At 40.2% G+C, this 27605-nt stretch overlaps 10 protein-coding genes across 10 annotated transcripts; 6 read left to right on the top strand and 4 right to left on the bottom strand.

Moving 5' to 3' along the window:
- Window positions 1-297: 297 nt before the first annotated feature.
- On the top strand, window positions 298-3052 carry NIK1_1 (histidine kinase osmosensor; the record flags this gene model as incomplete). The annotated part of the gene is made up of 10 exons (XM_064822822.1): window positions 298-577; window positions 631-668; window positions 738-899; window positions 961-1006; window positions 1066-1220; window positions 1286-1313; window positions 1380-1398; window positions 1455-1567; window positions 1620-2786; window positions 2844-3052. 10 exons carry the CDS (start codon window positions 298-300, stop codon window positions 3050-3052), a joined length of 2217 nt encoding a protein of 738 aa, XP_064679422.1.
- Window positions 3053-5213: 2161 nt separating this feature from the next.
- Window positions 5214-6035, bottom strand: ATC70_003461 (uncharacterized protein; the record flags this gene model as incomplete). Its single annotated transcript, XM_064822821.1, has 1 exon — window positions 5214-6035. The coding sequence occupies one exon, from the start codon at window positions 6033-6035 to the stop codon at window positions 5214-5216; it is 822 nt and encodes a 273-aa protein (XP_064679421.1).
- A 648-nt stretch (window positions 6036-6683) lies between these two features.
- On the top strand, window positions 6684-9005 carry ATC70_003460 (uncharacterized protein; the record flags this gene model as incomplete). The annotated part of the gene is made up of 10 exons (XM_064822820.1): window positions 6684-6750; window positions 6808-6952; window positions 7021-7190; window positions 7252-7429; window positions 7492-7816; window positions 7869-7977; window positions 8035-8249; window positions 8302-8399; window positions 8455-8529; window positions 8582-9005. 10 exons carry the CDS (start codon window positions 6684-6686, stop codon window positions 9003-9005), a joined length of 1806 nt encoding a protein of 601 aa, XP_064679420.1.
- Window positions 9006-9197: 192 nt separating this feature from the next.
- On the bottom strand, window positions 9198-10496 carry ATC70_003459 (uncharacterized protein; the record flags this gene model as incomplete). The annotated part of the gene is made up of 3 exons (XM_064822819.1): window positions 9198-9683; window positions 9737-10194; window positions 10253-10496. 3 exons carry the CDS (start codon window positions 10494-10496, stop codon window positions 9198-9200), a joined length of 1188 nt encoding a protein of 395 aa, XP_064679419.1.
- A 1537-nt stretch (window positions 10497-12033) lies between these two features.
- On the top strand, window positions 12034-15274 carry ATC70_003458 (uncharacterized protein; the record flags this gene model as incomplete). Its single annotated transcript, XM_064822818.1, has 11 exons — window positions 12034-12085; window positions 12152-12211; window positions 12277-12425; window positions 12491-12591; window positions 12652-13114; window positions 13174-13227; window positions 13285-13713; window positions 13778-14613; window positions 14673-14812; window positions 14871-15082; window positions 15143-15274. 11 exons carry the CDS (start codon window positions 12034-12036, stop codon window positions 15272-15274), a joined length of 2628 nt encoding a protein of 875 aa, XP_064679418.1.
- Window positions 15275-15568: 294 nt separating this feature from the next.
- ATC70_003457 (uncharacterized protein) lies at window positions 15569-16933 on the top strand (the record flags this gene model as incomplete). The annotated part of the gene is made up of 7 exons (XM_064822817.1): window positions 15569-16079; window positions 16134-16185; window positions 16251-16282; window positions 16342-16448; window positions 16524-16620; window positions 16671-16696; window positions 16754-16933. 7 exons carry the CDS (start codon window positions 15569-15571, stop codon window positions 16931-16933), a joined length of 1005 nt encoding a protein of 334 aa, XP_064679417.1.
- A 2461-nt stretch (window positions 16934-19394) lies between these two features.
- ATC70_003456 (uncharacterized protein) lies at window positions 19395-21098 on the top strand (the record flags this gene model as incomplete). The annotated part of the gene is made up of 1 exon (XM_064822816.1): window positions 19395-21098. The coding sequence occupies one exon, from the start codon at window positions 19395-19397 to the stop codon at window positions 21096-21098; it is 1704 nt and encodes a 567-aa protein (XP_064679416.1).
- An 884-nt stretch (window positions 21099-21982) lies between these two features.
- ATC70_003455 (uncharacterized protein) lies at window positions 21983-22511 on the bottom strand (the record flags this gene model as incomplete). Its single annotated transcript, XM_064822815.1, has 2 exons — window positions 21983-22268; window positions 22327-22511. 2 exons carry the CDS (start codon window positions 22509-22511, stop codon window positions 21983-21985), a joined length of 471 nt encoding a protein of 156 aa, XP_064679415.1.
- A 2759-nt stretch (window positions 22512-25270) lies between these two features.
- On the top strand, window positions 25271-25687 carry ATC70_003454 (uncharacterized protein; the record flags this gene model as incomplete). The annotated part of the gene is made up of 3 exons (XM_064822814.1): window positions 25271-25318; window positions 25411-25479; window positions 25550-25687. 3 exons carry the CDS (start codon window positions 25271-25273, stop codon window positions 25685-25687), a joined length of 255 nt encoding a protein of 84 aa, XP_064679414.1.
- A 65-nt stretch (window positions 25688-25752) lies between these two features.
- On the bottom strand, window positions 25753-26406 carry ATC70_003453 (uncharacterized protein; the record flags this gene model as incomplete). Its single annotated transcript, XM_064822813.1, has 4 exons — window positions 25753-25837; window positions 25901-25983; window positions 26048-26240; window positions 26294-26406. The coding sequence occupies 4 exons, from the start codon at window positions 26404-26406 to the stop codon at window positions 25753-25755; spliced, it is 474 nt and encodes a 157-aa protein (XP_064679413.1).
- Window positions 26407-27605: the final 1199 nt, after the last annotated feature.

Here is a 27605-nt window from a genome sequence, read left to right as displayed (position 1 = left end):
TACAAGTGGTATATAATAAGCCGGTGATACTCATTTTTAAGTAAAACAGACACGTTTCTCGTTTTCATAGACATCCATAGGGCTTTTGCAAAGGACAAAACTCTAATTTTATTCACTCGGAAGCAGCTGCATTAGGCAAATGCAACATGAATGTACATATACCATCGGCGCCAATAGGCTCTCCTCGATCCCGTATCTTGATGTTTCTTGTCAAAGTATAAAAAGGCTTTGTGTTCTTCTTTTCGTTTTTTTCCCGCTTCTCCTTTCACTTGTTCTTCTCTTTAAACACATATTTCAATGCTTGTCAAGGCCTTTGCTGATGATTTCGACCTCAAATTCAGACCTCACCAGGTCGAAGGTCCTGCTTCTCCCAGAGACTATTTGGATTGGAATGCTCGTTTGAGAAAGCATCGTCTTGAACAGCAAAACAAAAAAGAAACACACATTACCTCTGGCCATCAAGTCCCTGAACTCGGATGGGTGCAAAGCAGCTATGTCCAGCCACATGTCATGGCGAATGATTTGTTCTTGTTTGATCCCAAAACCAACAAATACACTGTGGATAAATATGTGCAAGGTTTGTATTCCCTGTGTATTTGTAGAAGCTGTATTATTTACATAGCACACTAGATGTAACCGAGCGTTTTGGTACCATTGATTCTGTCGTCGTAAGTGGCTATTGTTGATGTCTACACAAACAACAGATCTTGCATATTTATTTGTGGTTTGACGATTAGATTTGGCCCAGTTTCCCTAATCTTGGTTGCGATAGTCGTAACTCTGAAGATTACTACAGATGCCTCCCTGGTGGCACGCTTGGTATTCGTTCTTTGGTAGAAGAATTTCATGCCAGAAAAATTAAGGTTTTGTTTCCTGTCATCGGGTGGGACAACGGAACAGTAAGTTGTTCAACATGTGTGTATCGACGTCTCTTATTCATCTACTGGCATGTCATTTCAGCGTGATCCCAGAGCTGCTTGGAGCTACATCTTGCCTAGATTATTCAGTAAGTGGTTGGCATTTGCTGCAGTGTGTTTGACAGCGTACTCACATGGTCACCTCCAGAGGAATACACTATTGATGGCATGTCTGCTGAAGTTGCTTATTTCAGTGAAGATTACTGGATGAATTCTCTCGCTATCGGACATCCTTTGGCTTTCCAATCTCAAGCTAGCAGCGAGAACAAGCTCGGAGATGGTCCCGAATTAGATGATACCTCTGTAAGGCATTTTGTAATTTATGAAAAAAGAAACCAATCGAGCAATAACCTTAATTTTAATTTTAGATCATGCAATGGAATACTATGGATATGGGTAGGTATTTTCAGCATGCAGAGGCCGGATCAAAGGACTAACTCGACTTTCTATTCACCATAATAGCCAAATTTGACACCAATACGTAAGTGGATTTCCCTTCCAACTATCCAATAGCATACTCATACATGTGTCAAATAGTCGTGTTCCCACTGTTGCATTGAGAAAGTTCATTGAACCTCAACATATGACTCGCAGCTGTGATAAATGGTCCAGAAACAAGACTGCCATGATCCAACACGCCTTCTTCAATGGCAAGTAGCTCGATACACTGCATTGCCTTGTTATACTAACGCCATGCTACAGGCTTGGGCATTGAAATGTGGGAAAACATCTTTGGTACTTGGAACCAGCTCACGCCTCGCGATGCCGAGGCTTTGCGCAGAACCACCAGCATTCTTCGATGCTTTGGTCCCGACTTTTTCGCCTCTGCTGAATGGGAGCCTCATTGTCCATGTGTTCGCTGGGAAACCGTGTTCTCTAGTAAGTTCCCTAGTCGCAAAATTGAAGACCAAGTTATCTGGACCTTTGTCAACCGTGGTCCTGCTCATGTCACTGGCCATCAAATTGTTGCCAACTATCACATTGGTATCCAATTTTACGATGTCTGGCACGGAACTGAAATTCAGCCCACTGATATCTGTGATGGTCTTGCCACACTAAGCTTTGATATTGAACCCTATGGCTACGGTTGTATTTTTGCTACCAACGATGTATCTCCTTTGCCCAATAACTTCGAGTCTCTCATCAAGACATTGCATCATCGCTCCAGAACACCCTTATACCAAATCCCTATCTGTAGTGCTGTCTTGTGGCAAGAATTAGACGAAGTGGTTGTCAGCAAATATACCAATGAAAACGTGTGTGGTATGGTCCGCATCGAAGGTGGATCCTATGACTTTAAGGTCAAGGGTCTCAGTGCTCACCCTCATAGCAAAGCTGATTATCCTGGCATCGATGTCAAGTATCCTTGGGAGTTCCAACCCTCAAGACACCACAGTACAAAGCATATGCACATCAAGACCTTTTACATGGACGCTTATCCTGTGACAGAAAGCCAATTCAAAAAATTCTTGGACGAAAGTGGCTACAAGCCTGCTGATCCTACCAACTTCTTGAAGCACTGGTGTGGTGGTTGCTATCCTGCTTATCGTGCCAACAAGCCTGTCACTCATGTCTCTGTTGAAGATGCAAGAGCTTATGCCAAATGGGCTGGCAAGCGTCTCCCTCATGAATGGGAATGGCAATATGTTGCTCAAGGTGGCCATGAATATCGCACTTATCCTTGGGGTAATGAGTGGGATGAATCCAAGGTACCTGAGGTCTACAGTGGTCGTGAAAGATTGTACCCTGATCACCCTCCTGCTGATGTCGATGCCTTCCCTGCTGGTCGCTCTTGTATGGGTGTCTATGATCTCGTTGGCAATGTATGGCAATGGACTGATGTATACCGTGATGATCATACCAGAGCAGGTAACGTATTTTAATACATGTTTGATTGATACCGATCACTAAAGCAGCCCTCAATAGCTATTATCCGTGGTGGTTCTTACTATCAAGCAAAGGATGGCCAACATTACTTCCCTCAAGCCTACCGTAATGATCAACACGGCAAATACCTGCTGATGTCTCCCTCTATCGATAGATGTGCTACTATTGGTTTCCGTTGTGTCAAGGATACCGAAGAAAGTGCTTCATATCTTGGTAACTGCTCTTTTGAGGCTGATGATTGCTTTTAAAGTCGCCTTTCAAACCATCCGTCAAATATGAACAAATCTTATCCTATGTAATATTCTAATAGTAGTCTTTTTTTTAATACATCGCTTTTTATGTCAACAAAATGATCCAGTTGCATTGTGTTCAATCATTGTTTCCTTCGTATGAGCCTCATAAACACCAGCTGCCTTTATAAATATCAATTTTTGCCAGCAAACCCCAATTCAATCTCCATCAATTTGGTACTCTTCAGATTGGCCATTTTTTGATCAAAATCGACTTGTTTGAATTACTTTGCCAGATTTGATTATATAACAGGTGATGATCCTTCCATACTTTCTAATGCATTTCTAATGCACTTTTCAAGGCGCATCCAGTGGTGCTAAAAGCCAAGAGTGTTCTGATTGATCTTTTTGAGCAATGCCAGAAAATATGAAATGAGGTTTTTGACCATAATGTCGAAAAATTACATCTGAGTGTATCACAAGCAGAGTTTCAGGGGCTGCTATGAATTGAGAGAAACTTTTTGATCTATTACATGCCATAATAAAAGTTCTCATTTTGGAGGTCAAAAACGCGATCGTTTGAATTTCGATGAAAACCATGAGGGGTACCTCATGCTTTTTGGTCGATTTTGGACCATGTTTTTTTGGACCTCAAAAAAGTAAAGAAAGATGTCAGGAAGTAAGTGCTGAATGAAAACAATCGTTTGGGGCTATGTTGAGAGTCTAAAGCGGCTTTTAGCGCGAGAAATCACGGCTCAAATACATAGGTTTTGCATATTTTCGCGTGGTAAGAGGTAGTACAAGTATACTACCTTCTCGTTTATAAACCAATCTGAATGATATAAATGTGGAGCATTCGAGGAGAGTCATGCCCGCAGCTGTGTAGGGTTTCAGTGTGATGATAGAAAGCAAAAAAGCCTACGTTAATGGGCTTTTCTAAGCAGCTTTCAATATTTAAATGAGATGGACAAAGGAGGTTAGCAGTGTTAGCCGCCATCACTGCGTAGGTTGGTTCTCACCCAGTCAAAACAAAGATAGAAAGCTACTCGAGCGTAGGATCACACATTTTCCATAGCTACATCTTCACTACATGTCTTTTATAAGATCCTTGTGATATTTGTTAGGTTTGCCGACTCTGCCACAGACAGGAGGGTTTGTATTCTGCAATCTGAATCGACTGGTGCTTGCTTTTAAGCATAATGCTTACTGACCATTCCATAAATGTTTCGCATTAAAGTTTTGGCCATGTCAAACATTAACGTAAGAATCAAAAAGTGCTACATGGCGTTGATTACACGATTTCTATCTGTTCTTTGCGGCTGTTTTAGCCTTCTCCCTAAACCACCCTTCTAACATTTCAAGTTAATGCCCATTTATCTTGAGCTTGTCTTGCTGTTACCGTATGCTTGATATCAACCTTCCTCTACAGTAACAATGTACAGCGTCAAAATGACAATCATCTATCTCAATTCCATAAAACGTTTATCGGCAATCGCCGACCGGCAAGAGATCAGGGGAACATGGTTCCATATAAGCTAATGTGCTTTTTCTGGAACACACATATATATATATGAAGCAAGTCTATTTGGAACACGCGCGCTTCAAGTTTCACATGCAAAACTGGACATTTGCAACAGCAGTGCACATTTAAAGTATGATGTTGATGTTATGAAACAAGCCAAGTCCAAATTTAGTCATGATTGAATGTTTACGTGGTGTGTGGGCGGTGTGAGGCAGGCTAAATAGGGAGAGATAGAATCAAGATGGTGTATCAACCAATAGGAGAAAATGGAGGCTCAAGTGCAGCAGCGAAAGCGTTAGTAGTAGCACTAGGAATAAAAATAACACACGCCCATTACAATCTCCCCCCCCCCCCCCTCCATCCAAACTACCAGTGTGAGCAAAGTTTATATATTCAGACTGGAAATGTAAGTTTATTCTCTGAACAGAGACAGAGAGATTGAAAGAGAAAAGACATCAAATGACGTTATTTGCAATAGGAGATGTATAAAATTTTTATTATAATTTGTGTATGTACAACATGAGACAAGGAAAGAACGTGGCGGCAATCTAAATCGTTGGAAAGCGAAAGGTTTTGCATAGAAAAGAAAAGGAAGGTATTATGCGCATAAGTATATAGCAATGTCATATACTAGGTAAAGGCGAGAGGTGATAAAATTTACATAGGTTGTTTCTTTTTGGTTGTTAAGTTGGTGGATGAGGAGTCAGATCTTTTACGTTTCCATTCGAGTACGACATGATGATGTTGGGTAACAGGTTCACAACAATCATCTTGTCCTACTACGATTTTGAATCTACCCTTTTGAATCACGCCAGGCACTGTCATATTATTGCTGTTCTCCATACTCGAGGAGCAAGAGCGAAGTCTTGATATAAATAGGGTATCGTTATTATTGTTATTAGTATTTGTTTTTGTTGTGCTGGCGGTGGTATTTGTATTAGTTTTCATCAATTTGTTGTTGTTGGTGCTGTTGTCGTTACACTGCCAGAAATCGGAGTCCCAGATCTGGTGGCAACTCTTACTTGAGAGTGCTGTACGTGTGGAAACAGATGTCATTTGAGTCGTCATAGGTTCATCAACAATAGAGAGATAATGCTGTTGTGCTGGTGCAGTTGTTGCTGTTATAGACACAAAATCAATCATTTCATCATCTCCCTCAGCAACATCCACTTCATCATCATCAGATTTGATTTTGATGCCCGCCATCTTTGCAAATTCTTTTGCTGTAAGATCCTCGCATTTGATGTGGTTGTGATGAGGAGGGCTGCTGTTTTTGCTGTGGCAAAGAACTTTTTCGGTGGCTGCTGCAACTGTTGTGGGTGAGCATTGATATTTTCGTTTATGACTATATTTTGAAGATAATAGAGCAATCCCTTTTTTCCATTTGCTAGTAAAATTTGAATTGATGGTCGTTGTCTTGACCTTGCTACTAGCAGAATTGGTGGAAGGAGGACTATAATAAATTGCAACCAAGGTCATTGAAATTATCGCTATTACTGTTGATGTTGTTTTTGATTTGATTTATAGTGGGTTGATTCATAAATTAATTATTAGAGGTTGCTTAGATGTGGATGTAGTATTAGATTTCTTGGCTTATGTTGGAGTATTAAATGTTGGGTAGAAAGAAAGAAGGAAGAGAAGAGAGGAAGAGCAGTGGATCTCATCAAAAAGAGAGTCGATTCGGGCGTTCAATAGCGCTCTCTATGGCAAAATGTATCTTGCAACTACTGCAAATTACAGTTCCAAAGGCAAAATCACCTCAATAGCAATGTATTTCATTTACAGAAATAGACTTTTCTTGTGCCTCATTGAATAAAATAGCTCAAATGACCCGAGCTTACCCGGTTTCGATACATTTGTGTCACTGCCACAAGAGAATGCGACTTGTGCAACTGGGCAATATGCGATCAGTTGAGCTCATCTTCTCTGTCCCTCTGTGTGTGCGTTGCTCGCCATCACAATTTCAACGTCATGTTTTTTCTTAATTTTCTTGCCATTGTTGTGCATCTAGCAATTCCTGCTCATTTCTATTGCCGGCCTTAAACATTTTACCTGCATTTTATCTCTTTTAACCTTGTAAATATAACATTATTACCTTGTCGCTCCACGCATAATTCTATCCACTGAATGACCGAAACCGCAACCATCAACAAATCTACGGAAAAGCCAAAAAACCCATACAGTATCTATGAGCGTAAGGATGATATCCACCACATCTTGTAACTATGATTCTAATTTTGGTGTACAATAGATGAAAAAGTTTTGCCTCTCGTATTGCCTGTGCACAAAGAGCTTGAGCAAGTCGATTTTCAAGTGAGTCATTGGAAGATTGAAGACTGGACAGCTCTAGAAAATCGCAGCCATGGGCCCATCTTTGAAGCAGCAGGCTATCAATGGTGAGTTTCGTATGCATAATCGTGTGGATGGTAGCTAAACGATGCTTTGTTTTCTCGAAAAAAAAAAGGCGTGTATTGTTGTTTCCTAAGGGAAACAGCCAGCATGAGGCGGCCTCAATCTATTTGGAAGTGGTGATGGATACCAAAAAGGAGGGATACGACAAAGATTGGTCTGTTTGTGGTCAATTTGCAGTTGTTATCTCTAATCCTGATGACCCAAAACACTTTTTCACTAACCGTGAGTGTTGCCTTGCTCTATGACTAATCAAGCAGCGAATGCTCACCCGAACAAATCATAGATGCGCATCACCGTTTCTGTGGAGAGGAAATTGATTGGGGATTCACTCGCTTTCACGATATTAAAGCATTGACCAGCGCAAAAGAACCATACGTCAATGCAAACCATCAAACTGTGATATCGATATTCTTGCGAGTAGTGAAAGACGAGACTGGAGTGTTATGGCATAACCTGATAAAGTAAGGCTTTTGGTTATGTAGGAAAAAAAAAGGGAGGAGGAGACGCTAACAACTTTGCGCAGTTACGATTCTCGCAAAGAAACAGGCTACGTTGGCATCAGAAACCAAGGCGCAACATGTTACATGAACTCACTGATACAATCACTCTATTTCACAAACACATTCAGAAAAGCCGTGTACAAAATACCAACAGAGAAGGAGGATCCAACAAACAGTGTCGCATTAGCATTGCAACGTTGCTTTTACAATTTGCAATTCTCTGACGAATCAGTTGGAACAACAGAATTAACAAAGTCATTCGGCTGGGACTCACTAGATGCTTTCATGCAACACGATGTGCAAGAATTCAGTCGAGTATTGCAGGATAATTTAGAGCTGAAGATGAAGGTAAATGCTAGTATCGATGGTTGTTGCTATTGTCTAAACATGGCGTATTCAGGGCACTATCGTGGATGGTGCTGTGACAAATATATTCATGGGCAAAATGAAGAGTTATATCAAGTGTATCAATGTAGATTATGAGTCATCACGTATAGAAGATTTCTATGGTAAGTTTTCAAGCATATTTTAATTGCAATTGTGTAGCTAATACGCAACTTGCATAGATATCCAGTTGAATGTCAAGGGTTGCAAGACTCTAAATGATTCGTTCAAGAAATACGTGGATACGGAAACAATGGACGGAGAGAATAAATACATGGCAGAGGGTCATGGTCTGCAAGATGCATGCAAAGGTGTTTCATTTGAGAGCTTCCCTCCTGTCTTGCATTTGCAATTGAAGCGATTCGAATATGACATGCAACGAGATACAATGATCAAGGTGAGATAATCCGAAATGTATTCCTTTGGCACATACTAACGGGCCGACACAGATCAACGACCATCATGTGTTTCCAGATCAAATCAATCTAGATGAATTTTGTTCTACACCGAGTGCAAATCCGAAGGATCGCAATTATGTGCTTCATGGGTAGCTATAACCAATGCGAATGTATGGATGGGAATTACTAACTACTTGTATACAGTGTCCTAGTGCATAGTGGAGACATCGATGGAGGCCATTATTTCGCTTTATTGAAACCTGAAAAAGACGGCAAATGGTAAGAGTTGCATAAATCCATCCATACAATGTAACACTAACACTACAATAAGGTTTCGGTTCGATGACGACCGTGTAACTCCGGTCACATTACGAGAAGTCTTTGAAGACAACTATGGTGATGATCCATTACGAGAAGCTAGTGAGAATGACGCTGATCCCAAATTCTCGACTGAAGATCAAATCAGATGCACCAACGTGAGGTCACTAAAGAGATTCACCAATGCTTATATGCTTGTTTACTTTCAACAAACCAAATTAGACGAAATACTATCACCCATTGCAAATGAAGAGATACCAAAACATCTGAATCGCTCCTTGAAGGACAACGCCAAAGCATTGAAAGATGATGTGTTGAATAATTTGATATCTTCTCAGCAGCCACAGCAAACAAAATCTGGCTCCCCGCCTAAACAAAATCATATCAGATTAAAAAAGGCAGAGAAGACTGTAGAGAAAAAGTGTCAGATTATGTAGTTTACCCCCCCCCCCCTTTGACGTATTGATCACAACTAATAAATATGCCCTTTTTTTTTAATTATGCTGCATTTTGAGTTGATGTAATCAAGATTTGGTTCGATTCGAGATGAGCAATCCTTTTTATTGGATCTATGTGTTCACACTGTCAAAGAGCCAAAAAAAAAAAAAAAAAAAAAAAAAGTCCTTCTCTTATTCTAACAATCGAGATGTTTGCAAAGACGCCAAGCCATCATCTTCATCGCCTTGAGATGTCATCGATAGCTGTGAAGAGAGTATATCGTTTGGCTGACCGTCATCGCCATCCTCTGTCTGAGAAGGCATTGGGAATGAAATGTATTCATTTGGTTGCTGCTCCTCATCATGCTCCTCTTGCGGTTGGGGTTCAGCAGCCTCCTTTTCATCTGGCATGCCCCTATCTTTCTTGGCCTTGCAATACACAATGCTGCCATACTCTTCACTCTCCTTCATGATGCGTTTCGCTTCTTCCAAATCAATCTTACCATCGCGATCTTGTCGAATCAATCGAAGTCCAGCTTCAGGAACCAAAATTTGTTGAATAAATTCAATGGGTGTCAATGGTTTAACATTGTTGATGTTGATGATGGATGTCTCCAAAAATAGTGGAAATAATGCTTGCATGATTGCGTCTGCGCCCTTGATACCATAGTAGCCAGGCTAAACATAGTGATCAGGAGAGCGTTCAACCTTCTTCAAAAGGGTGTACGTACCTTGAAGTTTCCAAAGACGGCAAGCATTTCTTTAGCACTTCTCGCCTTCATGCCCATCTTTTCAAAACGGTCATAAGCGGCATCCAAGTATGTACTAGGCACCTTGCGATCAACAATACCCAAAAGTTCATCTTGAAACAAAGCGATTCTATCTGGAATGGCATCAAAATCAATGCGCTCAGGATATCCTTTCTCTTTAGCCAAGGGTTTGAACTTCAATTCAATCTGATGTGTCCTACAGATCAATCGTTGGTCGTTCTTTGACAATCCAATGTCTTTCAGAATAAAAGGCATAATGAACATGTTGTTTCGTTTGCATTCAATGACCTCTAATTCATATGCTTCACGTTGCTCTCTTTCATATTGAATTTGATTCGCTTTCAATTTCTTGATCAAGCGGCCAAGTTTAGAAGGATAAGGTGGGAAAATGGATTCGCCACAATAAGGGCAATCAAAGCCTGTATTCACCACGATTAAACAAAATGCAAAAGCACATTTCCCTACATGTATACATACATTTTTTCTCTTCTGGCAATTTGCCTTCTTTCACCTCTTGAAGTGTAGCTTCTGATATGGCTTCCTTTTTCTCTTGAGGCTTCACTCTTCTCTTGGGCAAAATTAACTTGTTTCCACGAGCACTTTTGACACTGAACGGTTCCGTTTCGGCAGGAGGAGCATCCTTCTTGTCGATCGTTTTTGACTTTCTGGCATCGGGCCGCTGTAGCGTGGTTTTAGCAGGCCTCTTCTTTGAACTGTCCATGATTCGCTTTCAGCTGCGATTGTTAATATTGTGTATAATTCGTGGAGTAAGAGCAAGCAGCAGTTAGTTACTTCTGGAAACGTCCAATTTGCGTAGCATAGCAGTCATAATGTCGTGTGTTGGGTGGTGAGATCATGACATGTTTGATATCTAAAACATGACTCTATAAAATCAGCACTACTTATAAGGTATGTAGCATGGTAGAGAAGAGAAGAACAGATGAATGCGTAAGCGCTTGTATAGGCTTTTCATCATGATTTACGTGCCATTTGAAGGAAATGCTGGCTTGTAGGGAGTTTGGGCCTATTTTTCGTACTCCGAGTATTGTTTCTGTGTGATCTCCAGATGACATTTTTGGACATCCATTAGACGTTTTTTGGATTTTTCTCCACAAATAAAATAGTAAGTGCGCCTGGCTTCTCTTAGGTTTATAACGCTTGTTTGATGCTGCATTGAATGATGTCCATTTTATCTATAATTCTGTGCCAAACTGTCTCGCAATTTCAAAAAATGTGTATTTACGTTTTTGTCGCAAAAGTCAATTTTCTCACTAGTAACTTTCCAAATAGACAGTGGCACATAAAGTACTGGACTTGTAGTAGTATTTTGAGGTTAGAAAACCCTACTCAAAAATCCCGATTTCAAGATGAAAACTCGCATCATTTGAAATTTGCGATTTCGGACGTGTAGATGCAAGGTGAAAATGACCAAAAACCTATTTAAAAATTTTGACAAAAAAAAAATCGAGAAAACATGATGGGATAGTAGAGTCCAATGCGAGAAACGGTTTGGGACCCTTTTCAGTGGTGAGAAACGCCTAAAAACCTCACAATCAAGGGTTTAAAATGACACATGTTAGGTGGATTTGGGCCATTTTCGCCTAGATAAAACAACCGCTCAAGCAACTCTGTGGTTTTTTCTAAACTCACAATGTAACTCTGTTTGTTCAAAGCCTATGTAGTATAGAGTACGGGAGAAATGAGCTCAACACCTGGAGAAAACGCGGAAATTTGATCTGGCCAAAAGTCTCAAGTGCCTATAAAATGAGCTAGAATGGCCAGCAACAAAGCTTTTTTTCCTAGATTAAAGCTTACTCAGTAGTACTGGGCACACTCAAAAGTACCGGCATCACTTCTTGGGGTACTTTTGTATGAAGCATGTAACGTTAGCAATCGTTGAAGGATGCGTATTTGAGTGAAAACAGCTAGTTTATATGCCGCTGACATGGTGCTGGTGTAGCATTGTATAACGGCAAGCACTAGCTATACCGAGCAGCAACAGATGGTTAGCTACAATCATTCCTGACTCATGTAGTTTAAAAAAAATTACTATTTACTGTATGATTGGTGTGTGAAAACCACAACCAAGTCAGATCTTCAACCTTTTCGAAGCATTGGTTGATGAGATCAAGCAATTGTCAAACGGACAGTTGTATGTGACGTTAAATAAAATGGCAACTCGCTAAAAGAGTAAGTTTTTTTTCTTCTTCTTCTAATTCTGAAGTTTGCTTTGATAACGCGTTTTCATATTTTACAACATGAGTTACGATAACAGAGGCGAAAACAGAGGATACAGATCTCGCCATGAAGGTATGCTGTAAATGTACCTATTGACAGTGCACATCCAATTGACATGCTTGATTCCGTTGTTCATAGGCGGTGGCAATCGTTACAGAGGCGGTGGAGGTGGAGGAGGTGGACCCAACCGTTATAGAGGTAATGTTGGCGGTTGTAGGGCGCTTCGATGTGGATATACTGATTTTGTTCATTATGCCGTGTAGATAACAGAAGAAGCAATTACAACAACAATAACAACAACAACAGCTATCAACGTCGTCCCTATGATCGTCCTCCTCCTGAGAGCAAGGATGATGAGATGGAGGACATTGAGATTCGTTTGAAAGGATTGATCATCAAGATTGGAGACAAGGTAATTATACACGTGGCATTGCGAGAAGAATGCAGCATACTAAAAGATACATACACATTCAACAGATCACGCCTGATTTACAAGTCAATTTAACAAAGATGAAGAACATCTTGGACAACGATTATTCTAAATATCCCACCACTGTTCAAGACACTTTGAAAGCATGGTAAAGCCATACACTTTGGGACACACTCGCCAACATGAGCGCTCACATGTTTATATTTAGTGTCACTGAACTTCCAGCCAAAGCACCTGTATACGGTGCATTGATCGGTCTCCTCAACGCATCCAACCACGAAGTTACTGAAAAACTGATGGAGGAATTTAACAAGACACTGGAACAAACGATTGCAGATACCAATTGGTTCAAGTTGAAGCAGTTTTTGAGATTTTATGCTGAACTTGTCAACGCCAATGTAATTCTGCCCACAACTTTCTGCAACTTGCTCAACGACTTACTAGCAGTGATGGATCAACCTAATCAACTGCGCCAACGCTTGGATTGTGTGGTTTATATTATTTTGGCAACCATTCCTTGGTGTGGAACGGAACTGAGTGAGCGTTGTCCTGCCGAATTGGATCAGGTTTTCAAAAAGATTGAAATTTACATGCAACGCAGAGGAGACGTGCCTGTATTGGCCATCTTGAAGCAGTACAACGGTATTCAATACGATGCTGCAAAGGAGGATGTAAGCCTAGAACAAAAGGAACAAAATGGAGCCTTTAACTGATCTTGTTGTGTATATAGCTTTTGGCACACATCTGGACACTTGTTCAAGATCTTCAAGGCAGATCATGGGATGTAAGTCTTTCTCGATGAGCACTTCAAATAATACAGCCGACTTATATTCTATCCTAGTTGCCCTTCTTTCCCAAGCCATACAGATGGTTTGATAAAGAATTCACTGCAGCACTTCAACATGATGTTCCCAGAATCACCGTACCCAATCATACTCCCAGCATGAGCTACATTGGCCCAGTATCCACAATGAAGCTGTTGGTAGATGAACAAGGATACTCACTGCCTAATATTCCCAACCACCAGAGCATCGAATACTTTATTTTGCAAGAAATTATTTCTGACACCATGAACCTGTTTGAGGTGAATCGTAAAGACTGCGCTCGTTATTTGTTGAGTATCTCTACCAGCTTTGATCCCAACTTTTTCAAATCATCACCACCTCCTCCTATCAATGCCGCGGACGATAAATCTGATATGGTCAAAGCAGAATCCATGGATGAAGACACTGATTCTGAAAAGTGGAATTTGTCCGATTTGTTAGTAGAGGTAATTGCTGCTCGTGCTATACTAGGTAGACTGCGTGTGCGCTAAGACCGTGTTGTGTATATAGGCCATCTTCTCGCAGATGCTTCGTCTTCCTCTCCCTCCCGTTCGTCAAGTATTCTACTCGTGCGTGTTCATTGAGCTCTGCAGAGCAGAAAGTGGCACCTTCCCCATGGCCTTAGGTAGAGGCATCAAGACATTGTTTGACCGTTTAGCTTACATGGATGTGGAATGCATTGCTCGTCTTTGGAGCTGGTTCTCTCATCATTTGAGTAACTTTGGTTTCCAATGGGACTGGAAAGCCTGGTCCTCTGTTTTGACTCTGGACCCTAACCATCCTCAAGTTTGCTTTATCCGTGAGACACTTGAAAAGGAAATTCGCCTTAGCTATTATGAACGTATCAAGTCTATCATTCCTGACGAGTTCCATGCATTGGTGCCCTCTGCAGCACCCGCACCCAACTTTGCTTACAAGGATATCAAGGACCCGTTGCACGCTCAAGCCAAAGTGATCATCGAGAGTTTGCGTACCAAAAAGACGGCCGATGAAGTGCGCACTCTTTTGGATAAATACAAGGAAGAAGTCAGAGCAACCGCAGGAACTGACGAACAAGAGCAAAACCAACGCGTGCGTGAGATGTTTGTTCAATGTTTGTTGCTGGTGGGATCCAAGAGTTTCTCCCATATTCTGAACGTGGTGGAGAGATATCTGGATGTGTTGCGATTTGTGAATGCTACACCTGAGGGCCGTCTCCATACAGTGCAGATTGTGGCATCATTTTGGGAGCATAACACACAATTCCTGGGCATCTTGTTGGATAAATTGCTGAATTACCGTGTGATTGATCCCGCATCTGTCATTAACTGGATATTCGAGCCAAACCAATTGCAATTTGTTGGAAGGTACACAGATGATAACACACAGACACAAAAACAGAGTAAAAGTAAAACATTTTATTTAGAGCATTCATTTGGGAGATCTTGAAAAACACGCTAAGCAAAGTCAACTCGCGTGTGTTACAAGTCAAGGCAAAGCTTGATAGCTTCCAGAGCCTCCATTCAGCCAATAAACTTAAACGTGCTGAATCAGAGCATAATGAGTGTAAGTTGTGCCCTGACACAAGAAAAAAAAAGTAGGGTTTAACCGATTTGATGATTAGTGGCCGAAGCGGAGGAACAACAAGAGCTTGACTCTTTACGGATCGTAGAAAACTCGCTTGCCTCTGTCTCCAGAGAGCAAAAAGAGGTTTTCATGGCAGTCTATCAGAAATTTACGCAGGTGCTTCAGGAATTGATCCAGACACATGCTGAACCAGAGTCAAATTGGACGTATAGATGGGTATTCGGATGGTTTAGAGAGATGCTTCGTGTGGTAATACATTCATATACACCAATCAATTTGTACACGGATACTAACTAGTTTGCATCATAGCATTACAAAGAGTGCGGTGGTTTCATGACGACCCTGGAAACCCTGGTATTCACCTCTGGTTTGGATCCTCGCGTCAATGATGTGTTTATTCAAGTCAAGGCCTTGAAGGAAGAGGATGAGTTGCTGGTTTAGGTGGGGATCAATACATGTAGTATATTTGAATATAAATAAATAAAAGCCTGTTAGTATACTACTTAATCAAGTAAATTTTCCTTTCTTGTGCTATTAATTTACGGTCATAGACGGTTACACCACAGCGCACGTTTGTCGGGTGAAAATATAGTCATTTCTCAGACATATTCCAATCAATTTGTTGCAATGTATACACCTGCAAATGTCCCATCTCAATGCCAATTTGTATATAAACTGCCAAAGCAAATCGCTCAGAATCCACATCTTTATCCATCACACCTTCCCAGTCTCATCATGGTCCAAGTCGCTCTTAACTCTCTCATCACCGTTGTCGCTGCTGTTGGCATGGCTAATTGTCTCGCTATCAAACATGACAACCACCACCACCACAAGCGTACTGCTCCTAAAGGTAAAGCCTTTGATCACATTCTCCAAGTTTGGTTTGAGAATCAAGACTACTCTACCATTACCAAGACTGCCGGTTTTACCAATCTTTTGAAGGAAGGCATCTTGTTAAACAACTTCAATGCTGTCACCCATCCCTCTGAACCCAACTATGTCGCTGCTGCTGGTGGCGATAACTTTGGTATCAACAATGATGATTATTACAATATTCCTGCCAATATTAGCTCCATCTATGATCTCTTGGAGAACAAGGGCTTGACCTGGAAAGTATATCAAGAAAGCATCCCCTCTGTCGGATACACTGGATACAAGGCTGGAAACTATGTGCGCAAGCATAATCCTGCTGTCATTTTCGACTCTGTTGGATTGAACGCTACTCGCTCTCAAAACATTGTTGGAGGTATGTGTATGAGTTTGTTTGGATAGCCTAGTAGATTGACGAACCGCTCTCTAGCTGATCAATTCGTCAAGGACATTGCTGATGATAATCTCCCCAACTGGATGTTGTAAGTCTTTGTTGTACATGTGCAATCAAACTATAGTATATTTATGCGATCGCTTTATTTGATAGTTACACCCCTAATATGTTGAACGATGCTCATGGTATGACAAGATAGCAGTTACGAGATCAAAACATTGTAATTAACACATGTGACATGTAGATACGTCTGCTGCTTATGCTGGTAACTGGCTTACCACATTCTACCAAAACACTTTGAACAACAGCAACCTCTTGAGCAAAACTCTTATCTTGATCACCTTTGATGAGGTATTAATATCCATACATTATCTACGCTTTGCGCATGTGTATAATATACTCACTCATTGTATCACTCAATATTAGAATGCTAGTTCCTCAAAGAGAAACCAAGTCTGGTCCCTTCTTTTGGGTAACATCCCTGAAAACCTCAAGGGTACTACTGACTCTACTTTTTACACTCGTAAGTTTGAGCTACTTTGAGTAGGGCCTAACACTAACATTTCTATACAGATTTCTCCTCTCTCAGTACTGTTGAGGTAAGACAGCACGTAGTTCTATCATAAAGGCATCAATCACTGACCTTTTTATTTTAGCACAACTGGGATCTTGGAAACTTGGGTCGTCAAGACACTAACAAAAACCTTGCTAATGTCTACAGCTATGCCGCTAGTGCTTTGGGCTATACAAATGTTGCTGTTACCAACATTCCCAACAGTAACACTGCCATCACTGGTTTGTTGACTGGAAAGTCTTATAACCAGACCCACCACTAAGCTATTCCTACCAATAAAAACTTCGCATTATCAACATGTACTATCAATTTAAGCTTCACAGTTTTCTGTGATGTTCGTCAATAGCTTTGTATATTCAAGGACATTTAGTATTGTGTGATTCATTGCCATCACATTTACTGTCCTTAAATAGCATGCTTTTCTTTGAGGCTTAAACCTGCGGAAGTAGTGTATCAAATACAGTGTAACAGACGACGAAGCCATAGCATAAATACAACTTGAAAAACTGCTTTCAGCCCTCCATAACAGAGTATATCTGTGTGACCTATCATGAACATCACGATAAAATGAGGGTATTCACTGCTTTGATATTAGCGTACGCCATCATTTAGTATCTCAACCCTGCTGTTTCTTCTTTATATTTCTTGCTCTGTATCAACAAGCCATTTACGCAGACTCAAAATGAACGGATTAGATATTATTTGCACTATTTGTCTAGCTGAACTTGCTTTGTCAGATATACCAATGCAGGTTCTTGACTGTGGTCATGTATTTCATAAAGATTGGTATAGTATTGCTACTACAAAACTATTCACTCGCTAATATGTACGATTAATATTGAAACTTGACTACGCACCTCTTCCAACAAATGTCCCGTTTGCGAGCAAGTGTGCCCCAAAGGAGGCAAACGACCTATTTACCTATCATCTCAACTAGCATTCGAATCAATGATGAACAACATGCGAGCTGAGCTTTCAGATGAAATTAAAAAGGCACACAAAGAGCTACAAACGTCAATGGAAAAGCGTATTCGTCTGTTGGAAGAGTCATTATTGGAGGAGGTTCGCCAGATACACGAAGAGTTCAATCAACAACGTTGTCAGACTAAGAAAACCAAGAAAGATTGGCTCCATTCATATACCCAACTTCAAACTGTTGTTGTAGTATTGGCGGCTTATGTTGCATTCAAGACTTGTGTCGAGACTTGTTTTGGAGCATTGTTTGTCTTCTTTGTGCTCGTAGAAGGAGTTCTTCTATCCACAGAAAAAATATTGCAGAAATTGAAGGATGTCATTAACAAATAAACCTATAAGCAAGATGATGTTAGTTGCCAACGCAACAAATGAAGCAGTTCAAAATATTCAAAGCTACTGCAATGCCACCATGAATAATATAATCATAACATGGTAAATGGTCAGTCCCTAGACACTTTTACAACCCTAATACGAAAACTGAGTTGCCAGGCATTTGTCCGGCATGGCTCATATATGATTAAAGATTCTATATTAAATCACTATCGATCAGCAATCAAGTTTCTTCTAACATTCTGGCTATTATTGATTTCGCAATATTAGCCAAAGGCCTACAGCAGTGCGAGCCACCTAAACGTAAGTTATTTTCCTAATCTTTGCTTCGCTTTGGTGGAAACTAACCGAGGAGCCGAAATGCTTATCGTAACATAATACATTTATGGTCCTACTACTAGACACTTTCAAAGCCTCAAAAAGGAAAGAAGCTGATCTAACAAGTATTTCGATAGACTGGCGTTATTAGATATAGAATACAAGGAAAATAGAATGGCTAATAATAATGCTACGTAGTTTGCCACCTACTTCCATACGCTTCAAAAGCATCCATTACTATATTGCCTTCATGGTTAGAGGGGGGCATTGAATTTGCCAGATGGTCACACCAGCCAAAATGAATTCAAACCCAGACTTTCAGTCTACTTCAGATTGGACAGATTTTGATATCTTTCGACTTGATCCAACTGTTTTTCCAGATTCGACTATGTAAAATATGATGATCATCTTATGCTCCTTTAAGCTTTCTTGGAGTGCTTTTCAAGGCGCATCCAATGGTGCCAAGTAAAATAAATGATCTGAAAAAACTTATTGAGCAAATTATGAAAATTCAAAAAGAGGTTTCTGGCCAAAAAGTCAACATTTTACATATCAAGGTCCCACAAAGATAATTTCAATGGCTACATTAGATCGATAGAGGCATTTTGATTCAATATCATAACATAATCAAATGTTATTCTTCTCTGTAGTAAAGCGCTAAAACAAAAAAGTGACACTTGACGAATTGCGGTTGCTACAATCGCAAATGTCATTCGGTGGATATCATTGATTTTATCTGGACGTGCCTTGTGCCGCACTCAACACCGAACAAATGTCTCTTTGTCATAGACTTCCATATCACAGATCAAGACTATGGAATGACTAACAAAATTACTGCTGTCGTCTTATCCGGAGTTGCCCATTAAATGGGCTTGATCATAGGAAAAAATTTCATGGTATTAGTTTTTTTTTTTTGATAGACCGAAAAACCGGTTCCAAATCATCAAGGTCCACCAGTAAAAAATAGCATATGTAAAGTGTCAACAACAAAAATCATACGATATATGAAACGAACAAACAAGATATAAATTTATTTGATATATTCAAATTACTTATTGTTCCTTCTTTTATTCTGCTTCAGGTCCATATCTTCTTTCACCATGTCACCTTCAACTGCCGAGATCAGAGCTACCAGCAATAAGGAAGATCGCACCAATGTCAAGCGCATGAAGAAGGAGGAAGATATTCGTCAGTCCATCAAGGACAAGTTCTATCCTGGTCTCTTTGATCAAGCATCTCGTGAGGCTGTGCGTCAATCTGTTCAAGATTCCAAGCCTTACCCACATTGCAAAATTTCTAAATTGATCAACGATGATCTCTTACGTCGTGTGCACAAGGAAATCTACAGCAAGCTTAGTTTCACCACCAAGGAAACTGATATCTACAAGGTCAATCAAACTGGTGACCTCGCCAACATGGACGGCCTTAGCGAGCAAGAGCGCGGTGAGCTTGCCTCTCTTTTCGAGCTTCGTAATGCCATCTACTCCAAGGAATTTAGAGAATATGTGCAATATGTCACTGGCTGTGGGCCACTTTCTCCTACCAAGATGGACATGAGTGTCAACACGTATACTGAAGGCTGCCACCTTTTGAACCACGATGATGTGATTGGCACCCGTCGTATCTCATTCATCTTGTATATGCCTGGTGAACCTGATGATCACTGGGATCCTTCCTTTGGTGGTGCCCTGGAATTGTATCCTGTTGTTGAGCGTGATACTCCTGCCAATGAACCTACTGTGTCTGTGCCGCCTCAATGGAATCAATTCGCCATGTTTACTGTATTGCCCGGCTACTCTTTCCATTCTGTTGAAGAAGTCGTTGTTGAAGGTAAGCCTCGTCTTAGTATTCAAGGCTGGTTCCATTTCCCTCAAGAAGGCGAGCTTGGTTACAAGAAGGATGCTGAAAAGAGTGAGTCCCTCTCCACTCTTCAACAACTTGAGACTGCTGTAGATGTCAAGGAGAACTTTGAACAGTACAAGACTGAATTGACAGAAGAAGGCACGTTGGGTCTGACTGAGGAAGATTTGACCGAACTTGCTACCTGGATGAACCCTGTCTATCTCAACACTGAATTTATTGCTCAAATCACGGATAAGTTCTTGGATGAATCTGCTGTTCAACTAAAAGAGATCTTGAACCAAGAGCTGTTTGATAAGATCAAGGCTGCCACTTTCAAATGTGATGAGATGGATAACTTTATCAAAGGAGTAATGCCTCCTCACGGTACTGGCGTGCGTGGCGATTGGACTGTGCAAGGTTCTCCTGTGTCCCAGCGTTTCTTGAAGTTGAATGACCATGTCAAGTCGGATGAAGAAACCTCTGTCTTGTTTGGTCAGCTACGCTCTCACTTCCAAAGCGAAGCATTCCGTCACTGGCTGGCTGTCTTGTCTCAATTACTTCCTACAGGCTACAGAGGTATGGCTCGTCGTTTCCGCCCTGGACATGATTTTACTTTGGCCACCACCAATCTTCGTGGTCGACCTGTGTTAGATGCAACCCTTTGCTTGGCTACCACTCCCAATGCTGAAGCAGCTGAAAAGTGGGAATCCTGTGAGTATGGTGGCTATGAATGTTACATGGCTGCACATGAAGGTGATGATGACCCGGCTACATATCGCTTCAACGATGACGATGGTGCTTTGTTGACTATGGCTGCTGGTGCTAATGAATTGTCTTTGGTTTTGCGTGATGAAAATGTCATGCGATTTGTAAAATACGTTAGTGCTAGATCTCCTGGTGCTCGTTGGGATGTCGCTTTTGAATACGATCTAGTAGAGGAAGAAACTGAGAATAAGTTGTAATGATTGAAGCCGCATACTGTAAATAGCATATTTAACCCCACTCATACAAAAAAAGTATATCATTGAATAAAAAAAAGTAATTGAACTTACAACTGCAGAACAGACAAGTGTCAGCCTTTGATCCTGGGTTTTGCTAGTTTGCAATATGATATGGCAAGTGATGTGTAACATTAGTTTACTGGTTGTTATGCAGTAGATTAACGGTCTTTCAGTTCAAAGATATATCATTAGCACCCCATCAGAAACAGCCTGAATCCTTTTGTGTTGTATCAGTAAATGCATGGATGTACATGATCTCTGTGTCTCATAATAGCACACTTGCATCAGCATCGTTATCGGTTTGACACAGAAACAAAAGTTATAATTGTGTATGAATTGCTTTATATCATTTGATTATTGATTGCTTGCCTTACCACCATTGTATCACTTGTCATGACGGACTTCGAGAGAAGAACCTCACAATAGACTGTTGTTTGAGGCTTTCTTAGCGGACCGATGCAAATTGTTGGATCCAGGCACAAAATATTCATGCCAGTATGGAGCTTTGTACTACGTGCTAGGCAAACAGAACATAGTTGCTGAAATCCATGTGCTGGGTATGTGCTGTTCGAATAAATGTATGGACTTGCCAGTATTAGTAGACTGAGGCGCCATCACAGTGGGAGCTGTTTTGTGGGCAGGTAGCTCCAAAGAACCAGCAGATTTTCTCATTGAAGTAACAACAGGATTATCTTTTGATGGCCACCCATCTGAAATATGCTGGATCTGTTATATCCAAATACAAAGTATTCACAATGTTGACATACATCTTACAAGCAAAGATAGGCAAATGACATCTCGTTTTGATTCTTTCGTTTTATTACATTTCATAAGACACTTTTCTATTATAATCTGGCATCAATATTATACTTTGTATGAGAACCCGAATAGCATAAACGATTATTTTGATCGTACACTCTGGTGAAGATATTGGCTAACGTCTTTCCAACTCTTTGCACTTCACATTCCAAACGAATCACATCACCTTCAGACACGCCACTCAAATAAGCAACTGAAAGATCTGTAGACACACCAATCAAGCTCCATTGCTTGCCTGTACTAACCAGCACCGCAAAACTACTGCAGATATCAATCAATGTAGCGACACACCCACCATGGAGATTGCCCAATCTAAAAGCCCAGCATGAATACTTTCTTCCATGATCTACATATGGTATCCAAAGCTTACTGATTGCAATGAAGTTCTTCCACTGTGAATTCCCAAGACAAGACGTCAGGTTTGGCAGCAGTGATGCTCAGGTACTGTTCAACACTATGCTCCCAAAAAGTGGGTCCATCTGCCTTCTTGTTGTAGTAGTCGACCATTTCTTGGAGTCTTGGGTATGCATTGGCAGCTTCTTGAGTGATCTTCATTTTACCCTTTCGATAAATAATATTTCTAGTGGAAAAGAAGGATTGGACGAAAGATGAAAGTTGCTGATAATTTATATCGAGGAATCAAATTAGTGAGAAATTTAATGACAAAGCATCATGTATATTGAAAAATTGTGTGGGGAACATGCGGAGAAAGCAGTTGTGAATGGGATTGAAAGTCAGGGTCAGGTTCAATTGTGTACCATATGAAGAACGAATGGTGTGTGTCAGCCATGATCTACAAATTACTTCTGACAAGCGCTGATATCGTTGCATTCGCATATTGACCAACTTTTGTCAGCTTCCAACTTTGACATCATCAAGTTCTATTGACCAAGCACAACCTCCACATCCAGTGATACCTTCAGTAAAAGTGTCTCATTTATTTCAGTACGAAAGAAGAGAAGGAAAGTTTATTTATATAAGCTAATCGATACAACGTATTCCTCAATCTTCTTTGCTATCGGTATAGTCCTCTTGGTGAAATAAAGATGGTTTCCGGGTTGACTCACTGACCTTCGTCATGTATAATTGATCTCGTGTAAAAGAATACAGCAAACCGATCCGTCTTTTGGAAATCATACAATTACAATAGAGTTTATGGAAAGAACAAATCGTCGTGTCGAAAGTCAAAATGAACATCTTGAATCTTATCACCAAAAACATATAACCCAGTGGACCTGCTGCTTGTGTTTGATAGCGAGTTGTCGTCTGGAATCATAGAGCTATATGTACCATCCTGTACTATAATATATAGACATATAAACCTTTCTGAGCCGCCGGAATGACGCCAAACAATTCTACTTGAGTGGTAGTAACTTCCTAACACATTTGCTCGACTTTTTTAGAATCTGAAAAAATTGGCCAAAATCTGACCAAAAACCACGAAAGGTATCTCATGGTTTTCATTGAAAATCAAACGATCGCGTTTTTCACCTTGAAAAGGAAGACTTTTACTATGGCATATATATTAAATCAAAATGTTTCCTTCGATCCGAAGCAACCTCTGAAACACCTTTTGTAAGGCCTTCATATGCAGAATCTGGCTATTTTCGCTAAAAAACCTCATTTCATATTCTACCAAATTGCTCAGTAAATTCATTCAAAACACCTGTTAGAATTAGCATCACTGGAAGCGCCTTGAAAAGTTCTCCAAGAATGCATTAGGAAGCTTAGGAAGATCATTACAATTTGTACAGTCGAATTTGGCAAAATAGTTCGATCAAGTCGAAAAAAAAGACGAAATTTATCCAATCTTGAGCAGAAAGAACAAACCGGGTTTGAATCAATTTTGGCGGCGGCGCTGCTGTTGGCTGACCCAAATGCCTTTCTGATGATGACAATAATGATGATTAAATAGGGATCATGGAATTATAAGGATAATTGTTCAGCCCAAATCATTTTCTGTTCTTGAATGAGAGTGTTTTCCTACTATCAAGGTGTATTTTGCAATGAAAATCTCTTGAAACAGTCGCTGTAGATCTTACACAAGTCCTATATTTAAGCATGGCCAGCTTTATGCCGCCATCTCAAGAGCAATATTAGCGAATGAAAACCTCCCCCTCCTGACTCTGATATAACTTTTTTTTTACTATTAATTAATTGTTTAAAATCTACTTGATATGCCAGATCTTTATTATCCCTGATTTGAAATGTATCGACGAGAGCTCGCCGGTTGTTTTCCACCATGGTGATTTGTTCTTTCCGGAGTCTCTCTGAACTGCATGATTTCAAAGACACGGTCGATTTGCTGTATTCTTTCAAACGACATCAGTTGAATTTGAAAAGGATTAATGAAGCAGCTTATCATCGCCAACTTGAAGAAAGCAAATTAGGCTATTACAGAACAGAAGCAAGCAGAGAGAACAGCTCTAGCCCAGAAAATTATAGAAAAAAAAAAGGCAAAAAAAAGCGAAGAGGATCAGAGCAAAAATGATGATAATTAGGACTCATGGTTGTGTTGATTACGCTTTATTTTGCCGATGTCTTATAAATACTTCTATCGAACTTTATGAAAAAGCCTATTAGCATGTAGCTTCAGCGCCTTGATCATTGATTCCGCAACTCATAAAGAGAATAACCATTTACCAAGATATTACCCCTCATAGTCAAACAATCAAAGTAAAATAAGAATGGCAGGGTTTTGAACTTTCACAACTGAACAGGTTCATAATTCTCATTGCTTTTTACCTCGACATCAATGTCGGTAATCTTCATTAAAGCAGGGTCACATCATTCAAACCCTCACATCCAAACCAGACTGTGGATCTTTCCCTCATGTTAGAGCTTGATCCAATTGAACTTGCATTACCAATCACCTCTGCTAGGTATTCAGGATAAATGGTGCAAGAAAAGGAAGGCGACAGCGATGGCATTGTCAGTGTTTATAGTGTTAAAAGGGGGCATCTTTGGCAATGCAATTCCAGCCAAGGTGCAATGAAAGGGTGGCCAGACATCGAAGGTTGCTATACAATCGTTGGCAAAGTTGATTTAGCAGTAGAAATCAAGAATAAAAAGTAGTTGATCCAACCAATTGATAAATTTCTTTCTTCAGTTTTTCATTTTGATGCATTCTTTTGATCCTAATGAATGTCAATGGCTGATTATAAGATCTATATGCTGGAGGTATGGAAACAAGTCTGTTTGACACCAGTCACTCTAGTCGAGCAAGGTATTTTGGCAGGTTTTAAGCTTGGGTCCATCATTAAAACCTCTTTTTTTTTTTCTTTTCTTTTCTACACACTTCAATAGAAACAAAGATGTCTCAACCTCAATTCAGTGAAAACGATCAACGTGAACTCGCTCAGGTAAGATCATATGATTCAAGGATGGACGGATCTTTGATGTGGAGCTCTAGGAAAGAGAACAATGATGATTGACATTTGGTTCATGTCTGTAGTTCCTCGAAGCCGAACAAGCTAAAGCCCGTGTTCAAGAAACTGTTCACAGCATGACTGACAACTGTTGGGTAAGTGGAGGGTCGATGCAGAGGAATCAGTGAGAGCAAAATGCTGATATATCATGTTTTGTGGGGTTAGGATAAGTGCATTTCCAAAGTCAACAACAAGTTGGATCGTTCTGAAGAAGCATGTCTTGCCAACTGTGTTGACAGATTCTTGGATACCAGTTTATTCATTGTTAAGCGCTTGGAAGATATGAGATCAAGTGGCATGTAAATACGAACTGTATATAGACGAGATTCAAGAATAAAACCATATTTTATATAATACACAATGATTGTCTAACAGATGAGTGACGCTACACCATGCATTTCCTCTCTAAGTTCATCCCAGACTTCATAGACCTTGTCGGTAACCTCTTTCACACTATATTGTATCAGCAAACACGAGCCATTTGTATATGTCTTTCCGCAAACTATTAAATATTACCTTTCTTGTTGTTGCTTGATCGTCTCATCAAAGTCTTTATCCGATTCTTTGGCTTGAATGATCAAGATTTGTAATTTGGCAGTCTATTATCATTGCATGATATCAATATCTATACTCCCACCTCATTCCTATGCTACCATTATATACCTTCTCTAATCTCTCCTTTTCAACATGCTGCAATTGTCGAATCATACCACCAATTACTTTATCAGATTCATTGACACTCTTTTCAACATCCTGAATTTCTTGAGATACATCTTGGAAACCCTCCGTAACAATTTTGCAAACGGAATGATACTGCTCAGCAGGACACTTGCCGTTCAAGTAATCCTTGAATGCACTGCTCTATCGATCAGTCGTCGCGTCCTCGTGTTGATTAATTTGAAAACTTACATGTCGAATTCTCGATACAATTCTAAGCGAGTGTCTTGGGCCTTCAAGAGCTTTTGTAGTTGCTTGGATAAGGCTTCGTTTTTGGCTAAGACTTCGTTCTTTGCTTCCACCATATTTTGTAAGTTGGTTCAGTGCTAAAAGAAGCGTTTTGTGAATTGCCGTAATCCTGCTGTCATGAAGGGTTTTCATCTTGGAGCGGAGCCTTTTGTGTAGATGTGAGACAAAGTTTCATTTGGTTTTGCATGGTTTTTTGACATTTTATTATCTAGGCAAAATGATATCAGGTTGCATGAGCCACGCACAGCAAATCCTGCTTTATAGAGATGAGGAAATAGTATACCATTATAGTACATACAAATAGCATTGAAACCTGCAAGCATTTGGAAACAAATATAAACTATACAGTCCAAATCTCTCATGAAGGAGGCCAGTAAATTAGATCTGCTAGAAACGCATATTAGTATACTAGCTTTACAGAAGTTTCATGTGCATTTATGGATAGGGTGACAACCGTGCGTTCTGTACGTCGAGATTCGTACTTTTATGACCAATCTGCATCTCAACCTTGTTGTATTTTGCCTACTTTTGAGCTGAAAGAAGTAATACAAGCACAATATTTGTCCGTAGGATTGTCCCTCTATTATAGACGTGAAGGATTGTAATAGAGCAAGATTCTCGAGTACGGCAAGGTTAGGGTAAGGATTATAGTTACCATATACTGTATAGTGATCCGAGTAAACTTCCACGTACAACAGCTCTATCTCATGCGACCATGTCATATTGCTAAGGGCGAAGTATCAAGACATTTGCGTAGAAAAAGAGGTGGCCAACCTATACCATATTGTTCAAGTCCAAGCCTTGACCGCAAACTCAACATTATTCTGCATAAAACCTTCAAAACGCTTCGAGTTTGCACTGCAGTACTTTTGTAGGATCCTTTAACCAAGTAGTTATTAAAATTTACAAGTAAAATGTAATGGAAATGTGATATTTTACAATGAGATGCATAAACTAGGATGAAAATAAAGGCTCTAATTTAAAAATGTGCTGGTATTCTGTTCTAAATGGATGTGTTATCAAGCCAAAAATCTCTGGCGCAATTGGATTTGTGTTGCTAAACGACGAGGTTAATAAGCGTGCATTATCACCAACAACCACTTGCACTAGCTTTCCCTACACAAAATAACACGAGTGTCAATGCCTTGTTGCATGCGATATATCTAATAAAAAAGCACGTACTGTCTCGACATGTCGGATCTCTATGAATCTATGATCAAATGCCAATACATAAGGGAAACGGTACGCCACAGCA

This window comes from Mucor velutinosus, assembly GCF_035048745.1.
Source record: "Mucor velutinosus strain NIH1002 chromosome Unknown tig00000165, whole genome shotgun sequence".
Lineage (NCBI taxonomy): Eukaryota > Fungi > Mucoromycota > Mucoromycetes > Mucorales > Mucoraceae > Mucor > Mucor velutinosus.
The sequence above is the reverse complement of the archived record's forward strand: the minus strand, read 5'-3'. Positions and strand labels throughout refer to the sequence as shown.